The sequence below is a fragment of the Corythoichthys intestinalis genome, chromosome 15 (genome assembly GCF_030265065.1).
Source record: "Corythoichthys intestinalis isolate RoL2023-P3 chromosome 15, ASM3026506v1, whole genome shotgun sequence".
Lineage (NCBI taxonomy): Eukaryota > Metazoa > Chordata > Actinopteri > Syngnathiformes > Syngnathidae > Corythoichthys > Corythoichthys intestinalis.
Genome location: NC_080409.1, coordinates 40,605,221 through 40,624,494, shown reverse-complemented (window position 1 = coordinate 40,624,494; position 19,274 = coordinate 40,605,221). Strand labels below are relative to the sequence as shown.

The 19,274-nt window shown below is 38.1% G+C and overlaps 1 protein-coding gene across 3 annotated transcripts in view; it reads left to right on the top strand.

The window, feature by feature from the left end:
- The window catches only part of plb1 (phospholipase B1), a 70,540-nt gene that overhangs the window by 7,210 nt on the left and 44,056 nt on the right, over positions 1–19,274 (top strand). For all 3 annotated transcript variants that reach the window (XR_009067240.1, XM_057860379.1, XM_057860377.1), the window contains exons 3-15: positions 1,535–1,698; positions 1,789–1,841; positions 6,328–6,394; positions 6,461–6,524; positions 6,638–6,672; positions 10,991–11,054; positions 11,116–11,164; positions 11,282–11,347; positions 13,179–13,232; positions 14,618–14,673; positions 14,792–14,852; positions 14,928–15,026; positions 15,096–15,140. Coding sequence is in view for 2 of the 3 variants with exons in the window: in XM_057860379.1 (XP_057716362.1) it covers positions 1,539–1,698; positions 1,789–1,841; positions 6,328–6,394; positions 6,461–6,524; positions 6,638–6,672; positions 10,991–11,054; positions 11,116–11,164; positions 11,282–11,347; positions 13,179–13,232; positions 14,618–14,673; positions 14,792–14,852; positions 14,928–15,026; positions 15,096–15,140 (873 nt within the window). In the remaining variant the exon portion in view is untranslated. The remainder of the gene's footprint in view (positions 1–1,534; positions 1,699–1,788; positions 1,842–6,327; positions 6,395–6,460; positions 6,525–6,637; positions 6,673–10,990; positions 11,055–11,115; positions 11,165–11,281; positions 11,348–13,178; positions 13,233–14,617; positions 14,674–14,791; positions 14,853–14,927; positions 15,027–15,095; positions 15,141–19,274) is intronic.

Below are 19,274 nucleotides of genomic sequence, written 5' to 3'. Positions count from 1 at the left end.
TGGCTGCCTAAAAAAATTCTTCAGTTGAGTGTGCGTGTGTATATGTGTGGCGAAGGGGGGTGGGGTTAAGTCGGGGGGGCGGATGGACTGGCACATTCAGCAAGTGAAAGGGGATAAATGTTAGTCTGAATATTATCAAAATAATTCACTAGGGTCTATTCTATCCTTACAACTAGGGCTGTTCCGATCATGTTTTTTTGCTCCCGATCCGATCCCGATCGTTTTGAGTATCTGCCGATCCCGATATTTCCCGATCCGATTGCTTTTTTTTGCTCCCGATTCAATTCCAATCATTCCCGAAAAATTTTCCCGATCATATACATTTTGGCAATGCATTAAGAAAAAAATGAATAAAACTCGGACGAATATATACATTCAACATACAGTACATAAGTACTGTATTTGTTTATTATGACAATAAATCCTCAAGATGGCATTTACATTATTAACATTCTTTCTGTGAGAGGGATCCACGGATAGAAAGATTTGTGACTTTGTATATTGTGACTAAATATTGCCATCTTGTGTATTTGTTGAACTTTCAGTAAATGATACTGTAGCCATGCCCCAATGCATGATGGGAAGTGGAACCATGGCTTTGCGTAGTGCTACCAATTGATATATCTTCTCTGCGTTGGGAAATTAAATAAGGTATTAAGAAAAAGATCAATTGCTACCTTGCTTCTCCACATTGCTTCCCATGATATTTCTAATTGTAGGGAGAGGGATTGTAAGGCTTTAGCCAATTAAAAAAAGGCTCCAAAGGCTGCCAAAATTCACTGTACTCATATTACGCTGCGTTTTGTCTCTCTATATAGGTAAAATGGCGCCATTACATATTGAGCGCGATAATGCGTGAATGGGTCGTGCAACGCATGTATTGATTGCTTTAAATATTTAACATGATACATTTTTAAAAAAACGTATTTCCGCCGTTATCGGGATAAATTTGATAACCCTACCTTAAGCCTAAACTAAAAACTCTGGATGAGTGTAACATATTATGTCTGTAACGTTAAATACAATTAGAAAACGATTTAATTAAAAAATATATATAAATTAAAAAAAGGCATGGCCCATATTTTTTTGCCGATTTCGATACTTTGAAAATGACGTGATCGATCGGCATCCCGATCAATCGGGACATCTCTAGTACGTAGTGTTCATGTGATGCACTCACTTTTGTTGCTAGGGGTTTAGATATTAATGGCTATATTTTGAGGGGAAAATAAATTAACTCTAGTATATAAGCTGCACACAGACTACTTTCATTGTGTCAAAGTGTCATTTTGTCAGTATTGTCCCATGAAAAGATATACTTAAATATCTGCAGAAATGCAAGCGGTGTACTCACTTTTGTGGTACACTGTATATAACTTGAACTCATCATATAATGCAAATCAGGTTGCTTAAAAGTTGACAGGGACAATTTGAGCAATCTGGAAAGTTTGGGCGTGTTATGTCCCTACTGTCTCTATGCAAACCTACGCCCTTGCTTAAGCGTGTCAACAAACTCTCTGATTATGTCTTTCAGTGTCATGTTGAACAGCAGGTTGGGGGCCGAGCTTATAAAGAGGAACGCAGACGAGGCAAGCTGCAGACTCCTTGTGCATGGTGACCATAATACGTGTGCCATCATGTCCAGGTCTATGCTCCCTACTCAGCTACTTGTCGTTATTGCTGGTCTTTTGCTCACAGGTAAGACATTCAAAAAGCTTTCAGAGATAATAGAATGAAACAGAAAACTTAAATACATTGATTTTTAAAAAAAGAATGTATCTCATTTAGACACTGTCACCATCGAGGATCTAGACAAGCAACACTTAAGCGAAACAGACCAGGTATCTTTCTGTCTGTCTGTCTGTCTGCCTTGACACAGACCTTCTATTAGTTTTTTTCTAGAGGTCGATATATGGACATTTTTTCCCCAAAACATCAGCCATCGGCAGAATAACAAACACAAAAAAAAGCCGATAAAAAAAGAATTTTGATCAGGCATCTGTGGCAACTGTGGCCGCCGCTGGGGACCCCAGAAGGACCCGGCAGGAAGCTTCAGGCTCGACCGTTTTGTCTTGCTGTGTGTGTATAATCATAAAAAAAAGTACTGCGTTTATTGGTTTGTTAGAACGAGACTGAATTAATCCTTTAAATCTAAATTTGAAGCTGTTGAAGCATTGTTTTAAAAAATTGCCTTTATCTGCGAGTTAAACAAAAAAAAAAAAAAAAAAAAAAGTATATCGGCCCCAAATATCAGCGTACAAAATCGGCTTTGGATATTGGTAATTGGCTGAATTTTTTTTTTTAGCTATCGGTTTGGCATAAGTACTTGAAAATCCCATGTCGGTTGACGACTATTATTTTTCTATTGTGTGTTATTATCGATTTTCTTCATTATATAACGTTGTAAACCAGCGCACATAATTATTTTTGTACTTGTTGGCTGTTTTTCAGATTAAAACTAGTGACATTTATTGTATTTAAATGGTACCAATCATCAGTACATAATTATTCAACTTTATTGTTTTTATTTACGTATTATATTTGTTGATGAAATATTTAAATTTCAGAGAATAAACTAAATTTGTTTTCGTATGTGTGACATTGTTTAGATTATAATGAAATATTTGAATTGATTTGGTTTTATTTTCATCCAAAGCGCAGATCAACTTAAATACAATCCTATTTGATATTTATTGTCGTCTTTTCTTCATATTTCAGTTTAGTGAAACAATATGATGTTTATTAAGGGAAAACTAGATTTATCTAGCTTTAACATTAAGCCATTAGCTGTTTATTTATTTATTTTTTTGTATGCGTTCACATTAGGGCTGTCCCAAATGTCTAATTTCCTCCCGATTAGTCAGCCGACTATTTTTACGATTAGTCGACTAATCTAATTTTTTTTTTTTTTTTTTTTTACTACTACTTTAATAATGAAATTTTTGTTCAAGCTTATTAATTCACAAAAAAAACCCAAAACATTTTGGAACACCTAAACTCTTTATGAACGTATAAATAACAGGGCTGTCAAACGATTAAAATTTTTAATCGAGTTAATTACAGCTGAAAAATTAATTAATCGTAATTAATCGCAATTAATCGCAATTCAAACCATCTATAAAATATGCCATATTTTTCTGTAAATTATATATATATTCTGTAAAATAAATTGTTGGAATGGAAAGATAAGACACAAGTTGGATATATATATACATTCAACATACGGTACATAAGGACTGTAGTGGGCATTTCACTCTACTGTCATTTAAATCTGTCTATGCTGTCCTCACTCCGAAGCGTCTACTTTTTCCAAAGCTAGACAGCTAGTGAACGACGCCTTAATAATTAGACTTCTTCCTTTTTCATCTGATTTATTAATAAAATGGCCTCAAACCATTGTCCTCTTTAGACCGTCGTGAAACTACAAAAAAAAAGTACACAAGCATTGCATTAGCAACAACGTTAGCTTAGCACGCTATACAGGTTCACTAAACATAAACAAAAAGCGTCTCATACAAAAAATATAACATTTCGCTTACTAACATAATATGTACATTCTTTACAACAACCATACTTACGGACAAATCTTGTCCAAGGATCATATAAGCACAACATTATCAGCCCGAGACGTCGTGCAGCCATAATGAACTGGCAAGAAAACAATAAACCATGTCGCAAACCGACCACAAGAGTTCGCTGTTGGACAGCACAAAAAGCCTTGCTGTAAAACTTAACAAAAGGCAGAATACTTTCTGAGCGGGACATGTGCGTTAATTGCGTCAAATATTTTAACGTGATTAATTTAAAAAATTAAGTACCGCGCGTTAACGCGATAATTTTGACAGCACTAATAAATAAATAACATAAATACCAAAAATAAATCACAAACAATGAGGTCAAATGCTGCTGGCATTAACTAGTGCAAAAAAATGTAAACGGAAACACTGTGACTTCACCTCTTTAACAGGAGTCCAAAACAATTCTCACTCTTTTTGTGGTATGTCATTGTCTATATATTTCTAAATGTTAAAATGAATTGCAATGTCCCGGACAACCATTTTCAGAATACTTCGTGTGAGTTCAGATGCTTTTTTCTGGTGTGCATGCCGCATTTTTGGGGGATGGGAAAAACTGTTCAACTTTTGTTTTAACCTGAAAATAGATCAAGTAGAGGGCACACTGAAATATTACCACAATTATTTTGAATGAAAGGCACACATACCCGCAGTAACAAAAATTAAATATATAGTATTAATTTTATAGTGTACTACTATATGTAAAACTTTATATTAAATAACTAACATTAGTGCAGTCATGGATTACAGTAAGCAGGCCAGTGCTGTTTCCATATATATTTTTATTATATTATGTATATACAGGATATATGTATATATTTTCCCCAAGTGGGAGCTTCCATGATCCTAATAAATTTAATAATAATTTAAAAATATATATAATTATATTAATTATTTTATTAAATAAAAATGCATGTTGATACGACGCACATAAAGGCAACTTGCTTCAAGTGTTCGTTCAGAGCCGACGTGCTACCGTGGTATGCGAGCTCAGTTTAGCAAAGAGTACACACAGTGGTGGCTGCCTCCATATTTTCCTTGAAATAATTCCAGGCTCTGGCTATTCTGGTCCGCTTTTTTGGCTTTATGCCACTTTCACGTGTTACCAACTCTGCCCTTTTTGGAAATTGGCGGTGTTTTTTAACTCCTCACCGGCGATTCACTTAGCTCGTTGTCATCGGTTCGTCCGATTTCCACCTCATCAGGAAGGCGGCGGCGTGCATAAAAACACCGAGAGGCGTCAGATGGCTCTTCATGGATACTTTTATTGACCAAAACAAAAACGTGGGGGATGAAGCCACTCAACTCGGCGCTATCTGCGCACTTTTCCAACTCGCCGATCTAGCTCCCTCTCTCTCACTCGCCCACTTTCTTCCTCTTTGCTCAATCTGACAACGCCGGTCACATTGAAATAACAGCGGCTCCCTTGGGGGTGCCAGTAACAACCGCTTGTATCGCGAGCGCCCGCCAATCTTAACTTTATCCGCATGTAAATTTTTTTAACCCGTCATTACTGTCAACAGTATGTTTTGCCCGTCGACGCATTTACGTCATCGATGACGTCGATAACATCAACTCGTCGGGACAGCTCTAGTTCATATTTAAAGAATACATTTTAAAATATATATTTTATTAAGTTTTCTTCATTTTCATCTTAACACAATACAAATAGTTTTGGTTTCAGATAAAAATGACATTTTTGTTGGCATCCTGCAGTGTACTGTAGGCTATATTTGGAGTGGTTGGTATTCATATACAGTAATTTTCGCACTATAAGGCGCACCTGACTATAAGCCACCACCCACCAAATGTGACACGAAAATGGCATTTGTTCATAAATAAGCCGCACTGGACTATAAGCCGCAGCTGTCCTCACTGCATTATGGGATATTTACACCAAAAGATATTGACCAGTAATAATTCAGTAGACAGCGGCATCATACGACAGTCAGAAGACCAAATGAACCAAACATGCTTGCTTCAAGAGGCTTCATTTGGCCATCACTGCCCCCTTGGGTGAGACAGTCAACCTCTTCTGCCACCTGCTGTCAACACGGTTGTTGTCCAACATGCCTCCAAGCATGCATTGCAGCGCTATAGATGTAAATAACGATCAAAATTCATGTTCTGTGCTAATTATTTCTTCAGTTACTGTTCCAGTTGTTTCATTAATTGCTAGTTATGGTATTTGCTAACACTCCATTTGATAGTGGCGCCATTAGAGTGTCATTAGCCAATCATAATTATGACATGACACTGTCATGAGCATTAATGAATGCTTATAACAGATGTCATTTAGTGTTATTCAGCAAATAATCTCACTTTTGAATGGATGGAAAAGATCCCAGATGGACATAAATGGAGTTAGTAACATAATTTGCTGGATGACACTAAATGACATCAGTCATAAGCATTCAGTAATTCCCATGATAGTGTCATGCCATAATTATGTCGGTCTTATGACAGTCTTATGACGCTGCTGTTAAATAAAGAGTTACCAAATACCATAACAAGCAATTACTAAAACAACTGGAACAGTAATTGAATATATAATTAGCACAGAACATGAATTTTGATTGTTATTTACATCTATAGTGCTGCAATGCATGCTAGGAGGCATGTGTTGCCTATTAACCCTAATAAATTAACAAATAAGCCGCACTATATCATGCGGCTTTTAGTCCAGAAATTACTGTACTATATATGTATAGTATATTTTTAATAATAATATATTCTGTAAAATGTGTTTCAGACAGAAAGTTATATGCCATTTCTTTGCCCCACGCCACCTCCGCTTCCCTCATTTACTGCTTCTTCAGGTAGGCAGCGTTACTCAATTTCAATTTTAACTGGACTATCTTCAGTGTTGTCCATTCTTATTCAAGTTGACACCGTACGTCCTGCGGATCTCTCAGCGCTTTACTGGCTGAGCACGTCGCTTTCTGGCAGGTACACACCCGGAACGTACAGACGACTGTTTGGTCATTGTTTAACCATTGTAACTCATGTGTTTTCTGTAAAAAAGTAGCCTCACGAACAGGGTCCTGTGTTTGTATGTGTAGGGATGTGACATCAAAGATTGTCAGTCGACTGGCTGGTAAGTTCACAGTTTCTTTTCTACGGTGACCCAGGAGAGTGGTGCATTTAGAAATTTTTCACAAAGGTGGTTACATGCGTACTATTAAAAGCTTGGGGTAGCACACCAAAAGTAAAAGCCATAACTTAATGATAGCATTAGACTGTAGTAGTCAGTGTTGTCACAGATTACTTGTAAAAGTAATTAAATTACTGATTACGCCTCAAAAAAGTAATCTAGTTACTGATTACTTCATTATCAAAGTAACTAAGTTACTTTAAAAGTAATCTATCAGTTACTTTTTACCCATTTTTCTCAGAAAAATGTCATCACATGTAATTGACTTTCCGATGATTGAATTTAAAGGGGAATATCAGAACTTCGCGCTAGCTTAGCCACTCTGGAGCCCTGAAACTAACAAAGATCTGACAAACTGCTTGGAATTTGTTGAAATCAACTCCACCGACCAATTAAACCCTGCTAACTATAAGATTAAGCCTAATGTCAAAACTTCTGAATTTTGGGTTATGGTTAACAGTAGGGTTGTTCCGATCATGTTTTTTTGTTCCCGATCCGAACCCGATCGTTTTAGTTTGAGTATCTGCCGATCCCGATATTTCCCGATCCGATTGCTTTTTTTTTGCTCCCGATTCAATTCCAATCATTCCCGATAATTTTTCCCGATCATATACATTTTGGCAATGCATTAAGAAAAAAATGAATAAAACTCGGACGAATATATACATTCAACATACAGTACATAAGTACTGTATTTGTATTTTATTATGACAATAAATCCCAAAGATGGCATTAACTTTATTAACACTCTTTCTGTGAAAAGGATCCACGGATAGAAAGACTTGTAATTCTTAAAGGATAAATGTGACTTTGTATATTGTGACTAAATATTGCCATCTAGGCGGCACGGTGGCTTAGTGGTTAGCACATCTGCCTCACAGTTCTGAGATCAAGGGTTCAATCCCGGGCTTCGGCCTTCCTGTGTGGAGTTTGCATGTTCTCCCCGTGCCTGCGTGGGTTTCCTCCGGGAACTCCGGTTTCCTCCCACTTCCCAAAAACATGCATGGTAGGCTGATTGAACGCTCTAAATTGTCCGTAGGTATGAGTGTGTGCGTGAGTGGTTGTATGTCTCCTTGTGCCCTGCGATTGGCTGGCAACCAGTTCGAGGTGTCCCCTGCCTACTGCCCGTTGTCGGCTGGGATAGGCTCCAGCACCTCCGCGACCCTCGTGAGGAAAAGCGGCATGGAAAATGAATGAATATTGCCATCTAGTGTATTTGTTGTTAAGAAAAAGATCAATTACTACCTTGCTTCCCCACATTGCTTCCCACGATATCTAATTGCAGGGAGAGGGATTGTAAGGCTTTAACCAATTAAAAAAGACTCCAAAGGCTGCCAAAATCCACCTTACTCATTTTACGCTGCCGTTTAGCTCTCTATATAGGTAAAACGGCGCCATTTCAGATTGAGCGAGACAATGCGTGAGTGGGCCGTGCAGCGCATGCATTAATTGCGTCAAATATTTTAACGTGATACATTTATGAAAAAATTAATTACCACCGTTATCGGGATAAATTTGATAACCCTACGTCAAGCCTAAACTAAAGACTCTGGATGAATGTAACATACTATGTCTGTAACGTTAAATACAATTTAAAAAACAATTAAATTAAAATATATATATATATTTAAAAAAGGCATGTCCGATATTTTTTTGCCGATTCCGATACTTTGAAAATGACGTGATCGGACCCGATCGATCGATGCCGATCGATCGGGACATCTCTAGCCATAACCTAATGATATCATTAGACTGTAGTAGTAGACTAGCAGTAGAAAAGATGTAAAAGGACAGAAAACACCTTCATCATGTGCAATCGACTGAAAGTATTTTTTTTAATAAACTGAAGGTAAAAAAAAAATGTTTTTTTTTTTTTTTTTTTTTAAATTTTATTTGCCGGTGTGTAATAGTGAAAACACTAATAAAAGCCAGTATTTACAGTTTTGGCTGCCATTCAATGAATGCCGGTATTATTTTAGCCAATTAAGTGTGAGCACCTGGGATTGGTTGCACTTCTTCATGACATCATTAATACTCATTATGACATGGACCGCTGCTCAAGTCTATCAGTGCGTATGTGCATGGGTATAACTAAGGTCACAAAATGACTCATAAGCAGTGTCATATTGTGTTTGAAGCAACACTAGGTAACATTTCAACCTTTATAAAATATTTCCATAACATTTGACTGACTACTACCTTATTTTTCAGACTATAAGTCTCATCTGAGTATAAGTCGCACCAGCCATAAAATGCCCAACAAAGAGGAAAAAAACATATAAGTCGCACCGGAGTATAAGTTGCATTTTTGGGGGAAATTTACTTGATAAAATCCGACACGTAGAACAGATATGTCATCTTGAAAGGCAATTTAATATATAAAAAAAAAAAAATACAATAGAGAACAACATGCTGAATAAGTGTACAGTATGATAATGTTACATGATGCATGAACAACGAAATGCGAATATACTGTTCTCACCAGGATGCTTCGGCTCGGTCCTGGCTGTACAGCGAGCTAAACTCCCAAATGACGATGCTGGATTTCCGTATATTTTGCTGACTCTATTTTGGCCGTCGTTATAACACCATCATTGGAAGAGTGAAACTAAAAAATAGAAATAATACAAATCAATTTCGTCCTCGGTACCAAAAAGGTTCGCATCAACGTAAATAAATGATGATTAGTGGCTGTTACAGCAATGACACAAACGGTTAGCATGCGTTCGCTAGCATTAGCACATCGTTCAAACAACCACATAACTGGCTCTAAGGTCTGATCGCGGGTGGAAAACACGCAACAACAACAGAAAAGATGATACACACAGGCGTGTTGGAGATGGACTTGTAGCCTTGAGATTGCCCATGGTTCCTCACAATTTTGCTTCTCAAGTCCTCAGACAGTTCTTTGGTCCTCTTTCTTTTCTCCATGCTCAATGTGGTACACACAAGGATACAGAACAGAGGTTGAGTCAACTTTAATCCATTTTAACTGGCTGCAAGTGTGATTTAGTTATTGCCACCACCTGTAATGTGCCACAGGTAAGTAGCAGGTGCTGTTAATTACACAAATTAGAGAAGCATCACGTGATTTTTCAAAGGGTGGCAATACTTTTGTCTGGCCAATTTTTGGAGTTTTGTGTGAAATGATAATGATTAAAAAAAAAAATTTCATTCTCTTTTATGTTTTTTCATTGCAAGCAAAATAAATGAAGACATTACTCCCAAAACATTTGTTCAGTTCAGTTCAAGTTGTAATTGCAATCATTTTCTTGGAAAAAAATGAGCATTATCTGACAGAATTGCAGGGGTGCCAATACTTTTGGCCAGCAATGTATGGTAAGTCTAGGGCTGCAGCTATCGATTATTTTAGTAGTCGATTAATCGATGAACTAATTAGTTTGAATAATCGAGTAATCGGATAAGGAACATAAAAAATTAAAATACCTGAGCTGAACCTCAAACGGTATAAAAAATGAATACCGGTAAATGAGGATCTATATACAACAAAAGAACAATTGGTTAATTTACATAGCAAAGGTCCGGTAGCCTAAATGCTGGAAAATGCTAACTTTTTTTTACAATGCTCTTAACAAATGATTCACACACATATTCCCACAAAAAACAGCTAAATATACCTATAAACTAAATTACGAATGCATCAAAAAATTTTTTTAGCTCAAATAAAAACTTATGTTGGTCTTAACAGTGAGCAGCCGGATTACGCCATGTGAAATGAGGCAGACTAGAGGGCCGTGTATCCACCCAAATTAATAAAGCTAAATGCAAAAACTTTGAAAACAAACCATTACAACGCCACTTTAATTAAACGAATACTCGAAGCAGCAAAATTTTATTCGAATCTTTTTTTCTAATCGAATACCCGAGTTAATCAAATAATCATTGCAGCACTAGTTAAGTCCGCGACCGCATGTATCGGTATCGGATTTTTGGAGTTGGACAATATCGGGATATCGGTGAAAAAGCCATTTTCGGACAACTCTACTTAAAATTTGTGTGTGTGAATTATCTGCAGTTGGGCATTAAATAGGTTAAAGTCACATTAACAATGGCATTAAAAGGCATTAATTTGCTGATACCTGTAGAAACCCCTAATATTAAAATCAATATAATATATAAGCCACTTTCCTGGGGGGCGTCTTTGGCCCAATATATGATTTTGAATTACAAACCCACTTGAATTGAAATGGCTGGAAAGATCTTTCACAACAACTTCAATTATGTTTGCTGTCATGAGCAGAACTGCTGTCCATGTTCAATCCTGCACTCGTCACGGGAAATGTGAAACTCCAGTCGCAAACCTGGTAAAACCGACACATGCACATACATGCAAATGACAATGAAATAACTAATAATGTGCTGCAGGAGTTTGCAGCAAGAAGCACAGGAGCTTTCTCGAGCAATGTCTGATCAAGTACGCATACATTAATTCTTCCTGTATTTATTCAACTTTAGAGGGAAGTATTGTGTTGTTGACATACAATATGTCAGTCAATGGAAATAGAGCTCTGAATGTCTTGCGTGACTGCAGGTTTCAGGCTGGAAGTTGGTGTTGCTGTTGGTGTCCACGCATCACACATGTGACTCCTCAACATATGTAAATGTCATTAGTTCATAAGTACAGCACTAACATGATACAGTGCCTTGCAAAAGTATTCGGCCCCCTTGAACCTTGCAACCTTTCGCCACATTTCAGGCTTCAAACATAAAGATATAAAATTTTATTTTTTTGTCAAGAATCAACAACAAATGGGACACAATCATGAAGTGGAACAAAATTTATTGGATAAATTAAACTTTTTTAACAAATAAAAAACTGAAAAGTGGGGCGTGCAATATTATTCGGCCCCCTTGCGTTAATACTTTGTAGCGCCACCTTTTGCTCCAATTACAGCTGCAAGTCACTTGGGGTATGTTTCTATCAGTTTTGCACATCGAGAGACTGACATTCTTGCCCATTCTTCCTTGCAAAACAGCTCGAGCTCAGTGAGGTTGGATGGAGAGTGTTTGTGAACAGCAGTCTTCAGCTCTTTCCACAGATTCTCGATTGGATTCAGGTCTGGACTTTGACTTGGCCATTCTAACACCTGGATACGTTTATTTTTGAACCATTCCATTGTAGATTTGGCTTTATGTTTTGGATCATTGTCCTGTTGGAAGATAAATCTCCGTCCCAGTCTCAGGTCTTGTGCAGATACCAACAGGTTTTCTTCCAGAATGTTCCTGTATTTGGCTGCATCCATCTTCCCGTCAATTCTAACCGTCTTCCCTGTCCCTGCTGAAGAAAAGCAGGCCCAAACCATGATGCTGCCACCACCATGTTTGACAGTGGGGATGGTGTGTTCAGGGTGATGAGCTGTGTTGCTTTTACGCCAAACATATCGTTTTGCATTGTGGCCAAAAAGTTCAATTTTGGTTTCATCTGACCAGAGCACCTTCTTCCACATGTTTGGTGTGTCTCCCAGGTGGCTTGTGGCAAACTTTAAAGGAGACTTTTTATGGATATCTTTGAGAAATGGCTTTCTTCTTGCCACTCTTCCATAAAGGCCAGATTTGTGCAGTGTACGACTGATTGTTGTCCTTTGGACAGACTCTCCCACCTCAGCTGTAGATCTCTGCAGTTCATCCAGAGCGATCATGGGCCTCTTGGCTGCATCTCTGATCAGTTTTCTCCTTGTTTGAGAAGAAAGTTTGGAAGGACGGCCGGGTCTTGGTAGATTTGCAGTGGACTGATGCTCCTTCCATTTCAATATGATGGCTTGCACAGTGCTCCTTGAGATGTTTAAAGCTTGGGAAATCTTTTTGTATCCAAATCCGGCTTTAAACTTCTCCACAACAGTATCTCGGACCTGCCTGGTGTGTTCCTTGGTTTTCATAATGCTCTCTGCACTTTAAACAGAACCCTGAGACTATCACAGAGCAGGTGCATTTATATGGAGACTTGATTACACACAGGTGGATTCTATTTATCATCATCGGTCATTTAGGACAACATTGGATCATTCAGAGATCCTCACTGAACTTCTTGAGTGAGTTTGCTGCACTGAAAGTAAAGGGGCCGAAATATATTGCACGCCCCACTTTTCAGTTTTTTATTTGTTAAAAAAGTTTAAATTATCCAATAAATGTTGTTCCACTTCACGACTGTGTCCCACTTGTTGTTGATTCTTGACAAAAAAATTAAATTTCATATCTTTATGTTTGAAGCCTGAAATGTGGCGAAAGGTTGCAAGATTCAAGGGGGCCGAATACTTTTGCAAGGCACTGTATATACAGATTGATGTTCAATCTATTTAAACTGGCAGTGTTGCCACAACCTCCCAGTTCAAATGGATTGGTCGTCTCGTGCCGTTGATGTTGACTTCAAAATTAGTCAACTTTGAAAGTTCGCTTATGCCTCAGTTTCTGATGATGTTGTCGTGTTGCAGGTTGATGCCGTCGTGAGGGAAGCGGAAGCAGCTTTGCAGATATTACAAGAGCAGGTATTGTCCTGTGCAGTCCATGTGCCTAATGTACACTGCAAAAACACAAACTTCCCTAAAACCAATATGAAGCAATCATCAGAGAATCCCAAAATTTGAAAAATAAGGTGGTAATCAAACCTTTTTTTCAAATTTGTGAAAAGAAAAGTCAAAATGAATATGTGTAATAAGTAGAGATGTCCCGATCGATCTATCCCGATCGATCGGGTCCGATCACGTCATTTTCAAAGTATCGGAATCGGCAAAAAAATATCGGACATGCCTTTTTATTTATATACATATATATATATATATATATATACACATACACATATGTATATACATATATACATATGTATATGTATATACATATATATATACATATATATATATATATGTATATATATATATATACATATATATATATATATATATATAAATCATTTTCTAATTGTATGTAACGTTACAGACTAATATGTTACACTCATCCAGAGTCTTTAGTTTAGGCTTAAGATAGGGTTATCAAATTTATCCCGATAACGGCAGTAATTAATTTTTTAAAAAATGTGTCACTTTAAAATATTTAATGCAATTAACGCATGCGCTGCACGCCCCAATCACACATTGTCGCGCACAATCTGTAATGGCACCATTTTACCTATATAGAGAGCTAAAAGGCAACATAAAATGAGTAGAGTGAATTTTGGCAGCCTTAGGAGCCTTTTTTTAATTGGCTAAAGCCTTACAATCCCTCTCCCTACGATTAGAAATATCGTGGGAAACAATGTGGGGAAGCAAGGTAGCAAATGATCTTTTTCTTAACACACTATGTTATTTCCCAACGCAGAGAAGATATATCAATTGGTAGCACTACGCACAGTCATGGTTGCTAAAGGCGTGTTACATCCACCCATCATGCATTTGGGCATGGCCAAAGTATCATTTATTGAAAGCTCAACAAATACACTAGATGGCAATATTTAGTCACAATATACAAAGTCACAAGTCTTTCTATTCGTGGATCCCTCTCACAGAAAGAATGTTAATAATGTAAATGCCATCTTGAGAATTTATTGTCATAATAAACAAAAACAGTACTTATGTACTGTATGTTGAATGTATATATTTGTCCGAGTTTTATTCGTTTTTTTCTTAATGCATTGCCAAAATGTATATGATCGGGAAAAATTATCGGGAATGATTGGAATTGGATCGGGAGCACAAAAAAAAAAGCAATCAGATCGGGAAATATCAGGATCGGCAGATACTCAAACTAAAACGATCGGGATCGGATCGGGAGCAAAAAAACATGATCGGAACAACCCTAATAAATATTATACTCCATACTATATGTATTTTAATGCTGTATTCATTTTTTTATTTTACATGAATATTAATATTCACAGCTGCGTCAGACTTTACTTCATGTTGTGGTCTTCATCCCCAATCAACCAAACAACAAGTGAGTTCTTTTTCCACAGTGAATATTTTTTTGACATCCTAAAAAAATCAAATAAATTATTTCTGAATAAGTATTATGAGTCATAAGTGTTAAATTCTGCTTTTTTTTGTTGTAATAGCACATGCACAAGACCTGAAAACACCAAACTAAGCAAAGCCATTCTTTTGCAAAAATTGCTGGTAAGAACATTTCTTCTTTATGCACTTTTTAAATCTAACTTTGCATGATTTTGTGTTTCATCTTCTTACTTCTAGGATTCCCTTCAGAGTGTTTTGGCACGTGTGAAGTGGCATCCCAGCGCCACTGCTATGTTGCAGCCGCTACCGCTCATCTTGGAGGACACTCCCGATCAGGCAAGCACACAATGAGGCAACTTTCACATGCATTTAAATTGATACAAACTCTGTTATGTTTCCATTTAGAAGGACATCACAAGCAAACTGGCTTTGCAGCTCTGGACAAACATGGTAATAGTGCAGTGTGCACATGCTTATGGTTATGACCTTGCTAGTAAAAATATTGAAGCTCAAAGCAAAAATGAGGTGAACCTTTATTGACCTTTCAGGAAGATTAGATAAAACAAGATGTAAAGATTAACACGATAAAGCACAAACGAGTGACTTTCTAAATTTTGCTTGATTGTGAAAACCCTTTTGTGTGTTTGCTCATCTACGAAATTTCCCGTTGCCAAGTGGAAAAAAAAGAAAGAAAAAATTCAAAATGTGGCTAGTCCAATGCAAATCATTTACTTAATCAAGTTGCACCAAGCTTTTCTTCATACGGTTCCAGCAAATGTTAACAAAAACACCACCATTCATTTCCAAGTGCACATTTAACATAAAAGATGTAGTCACTGATTAACACTAGAAAACCCAGCAGAGGCCGACTTGGCCTTTCCCAAGACAAACACTCCTAATATTCCCTAGCAATGGCCGATTTGGCCTCTCCTCCGTGATTCATGTAATAGAATGTGTCAGTTTTAAGTCAAGCTACATTTATTTAATTACATTTATTTATGAAGTTCGACACTTTTTTTTACACATTATTTAATTCAATTCTCCTATTCTTCACACATAACGACAGAAAGAATGGCCCAAATGTGTACATTGTTTTGAAGAAGGAAAAAAAATGCGTTTTAGAACTGCAATTTGAGAGGAAAGCAGGAATTGTGTCTATAGTTTAGAAGGACTGAATCAGGGGCATGGAGTATGGATTGTGGTCATTGTGTCTGAAGTTAATGTATGTCTAGTGGTTGCATTTTCATATGAACGGCTGTTGTCTGTCTGACAACAACTTGCCAATTGAAAGGCACTTGGGTCATTTTTGCCACCTCTTGGTTTTCCGGGGGAGAGGCCATTGTTTGGGACTTGTAGGAGTACCAGAATTCTCTGGGACTTCTAGTGTTAAGACTAGTGTTGCACCGATACCATTTTTTGGGCCCGATACCGATACCTGGCTGTGCAGTATCGGCCGATACCGATACCATTCCGATACAACTCTGTTTGGAAAAAAAACCCCCCAAAAAAACCCATGTACATACATATATATATATTTTATATATATATATATATATATATATATATATATATATATATATATATATATATATATATATATATATATATATATATGTATTTATTTATTAAATTCATTAGGATCATGGAAGCTTCCACTTGGGGAAAATATATACACACAGTATATCCTGTATATACATAATATAATAAAAATATGCTGTACTGTGCAAATGTTTTAGGCAGGTCACCTGCCTAAAACTTTTGCACAGCACTGTGTATATGTATATATATATATATATATATATATATATATATATATATATATATATACACACACACACAGTGGGGAGAACAAGTATTTGATACACTGCCAATGGGTTTTCCCATTGGCAGTGTATCAAATACTTGTTCTCCCCACTGTATATGTACGTATAAGGCAGGGGTCGGCAACCTATGACACGCGTGTCAGCACTGGCACGCGAAGGGTTAACCAGTGACACGCGAGCGCATGGCAAAAAAAACAAGAAAAAAAGCGCCTTTTTTACCTGAAATTCAGACATTTTCTGTTGCGCGCCCTGTTATTTAAGCCACACACACATCCAAGAGAATTCCTGTGTAAAGAGACATGGGATTTACTCATGTCAGTGCTTTCAGTATAAAAAGATGTCCCGTGAATGGAGCGGGTTGGACGCTTTCACAGACTTGTCCCGTATTGCCCACTGGCGCTCTCTGTGCGGGAAGGGCCGCTGGCGCGATTTTATAACCTCTGACACTACGTCATTTTTGGTGGGCATCGGCTGTCACAATGTTGGTCATATCGTGTTTTATTCCAGAGTCAGCGTTCCCAACGTCGTAACTGCAGCCAATTCAATCTCATCAAGACTGTATTTAAGAGTGTTATTACCCCACCAAGATCTGCACCCGCGGCTCCACCCGGGCTGGTATGGGGCTAGATCAGTCTTCTAGCCCCACACGCCCGCGCCTTCCTTAGGCACCACGAGAGCGAGCCTCTCTCTCCCCGGGGAAAGGCTCGCTCCTAGCGGCTCCACCCAGGCCCGCGCCCGAGGCTTCCATGCGCACCACGAGAGCCAGCCTCCTCAGGGACAGGCGGCTCCACTCGGGTTCTCGCCCGAGGCTTCCGTGCGCACCGCGATAGGGAGGCTTTCTCTCCCCGGGGAAAGGCTCGCTCCTCGCGGCTCCACCCGGGCCCGCGCCCGAGCCTTTCGTGCGCACCGCAAGAGCCAGCCTCCCGGGGGCCGCGGCGGCTCCACCCGGGCCCGTGCCTCTCCCCGGGGAGAACAAATGTCAAACGTCATTACGAGACAAAACATGAAAATTCATTCAAGGATGAGTCTGACAAGGCAGAGACATTAAAACGTGCAGTGTCCAGGTACAGTAAACAAACACACCCTGAAAACCTTTGTCACTGCTAAAACACCGCCACCGAAGCAAGCTATCACTTTGCTCACTGCATTGCAAAGAAAGGAAAACCTGATGAAAAAAAGAAAAACTGATGGCGAATATATCAAAGAGGCGATCTTGTCAAGCTCAGAGGTTTTGGTTGATGGCTTGACTAACAAAGAGACACTCAAAAAAAAAAAAAAAAGGATAAGCTGCTAAAAGTCACAAAAACCCCGAAATCAGAGCTGAGCAAGGAAAACAGGGCCAGGGATCACATTAAGGTAGGCATCTTTTATCTTTGTAATATAAAAGAATATCTAAAATGCTGCATATAATTTACTGTTTAAGTTGATAGTGAACAACTAGCTAGTGAACTGTTGCACTTATTTTCAAGTTTTGACAGTTTCTACAATATGCATTTATTTTTTAGTTAATTGAAAAAGAATGGGAGTTATACGATTTCAATATATGTTCATGTTGTTTTCTTTGGGGTAAAATTACAGCTCTGTTTGATATAAAAAATTGGATGTGCGTCATTAATCTCGGTGTGGCACACTGATTGACAAGAAAATGTGAAAGTGACACTCCACACCAAAAAGGTTGCTGACCCCTGGTATAAGGGATGCAACGATACTGTTAAGTCACGGTTCGGTACGATTTTCGATACAATTCAATCAATTCAATACATTTAATGCTCTGAAACAGAAAATACAACTGTTATTAATATTATTATTTTTATTTGCTAACAAGCAAAAATAACAGTGCCATCATATAAACAAGCATTTTAGTGCATAATATTTATGTGCTTACTTCTTACTGAGCTGAAGAAATTTTGTAAGTAAGTGCTGAGAACATTCTTTACTGTTTGTAAAGTGGGGCACACTGTTGATTGCTGAGCTCTCTTAGCAGCTATATTTACCATATAAGCAAAACATCCTATTTGTGGTCCGAGTCCATCTGTAACATGTACTGAATTAACAGTATTTGCAGCATTATCTATAGACCCTACCCACGTGACGTCACAACTCCGCTCTCCTGACTGGTGCCGCCCACTTGTCCGGCAACACATCGTGTTGACCTGTTACGGCTACGTACATTCCTCCTATTTACGACGTGTTTTTCTGCTCGTTAACATGAATAATCAAAATGGTGAAGGCGTGTGTGGCGGTCGGTTGCAATAACAGAGAAGATAGACGGAGAAGACGGAGAGACTTGAAGTTCTACCGGATTCCGAGAGACCCGGAGAGAAGAGAGCGAGATGGGCTGCTGCAATTCGACGAGAAAACTGGGCTCCAAACGATTACCACAGATTATGTAGTAGTCATTTTATATCTGGTAAGATGCATTTAATATATATTTAGAGGGTTTTGGGCTGACAACCACAATTAAGATCATTGCTAAGCTAATCGCCGACAACATACACGTATGTATGTAGTGAGTGCTATCGCTAAACCATTCATTCATTCATTCATTTTCCATGCCGCTTATTCCTCACGAGGGTCGCGGAGGTGCTGGAGCCTATCCCAGCTAACAACGGGCAGTAGGCAGGGGACACCCTGAACTATATAAACATTAAAAGCCCTAGCTCCATTGACAAATGACATGAAATACATTAGACTTGACAGTGGATGTTAGCAAGAACAAAAGATTTTGAATTGAAAATTTTGTAACTCACCTTTCGAGCAC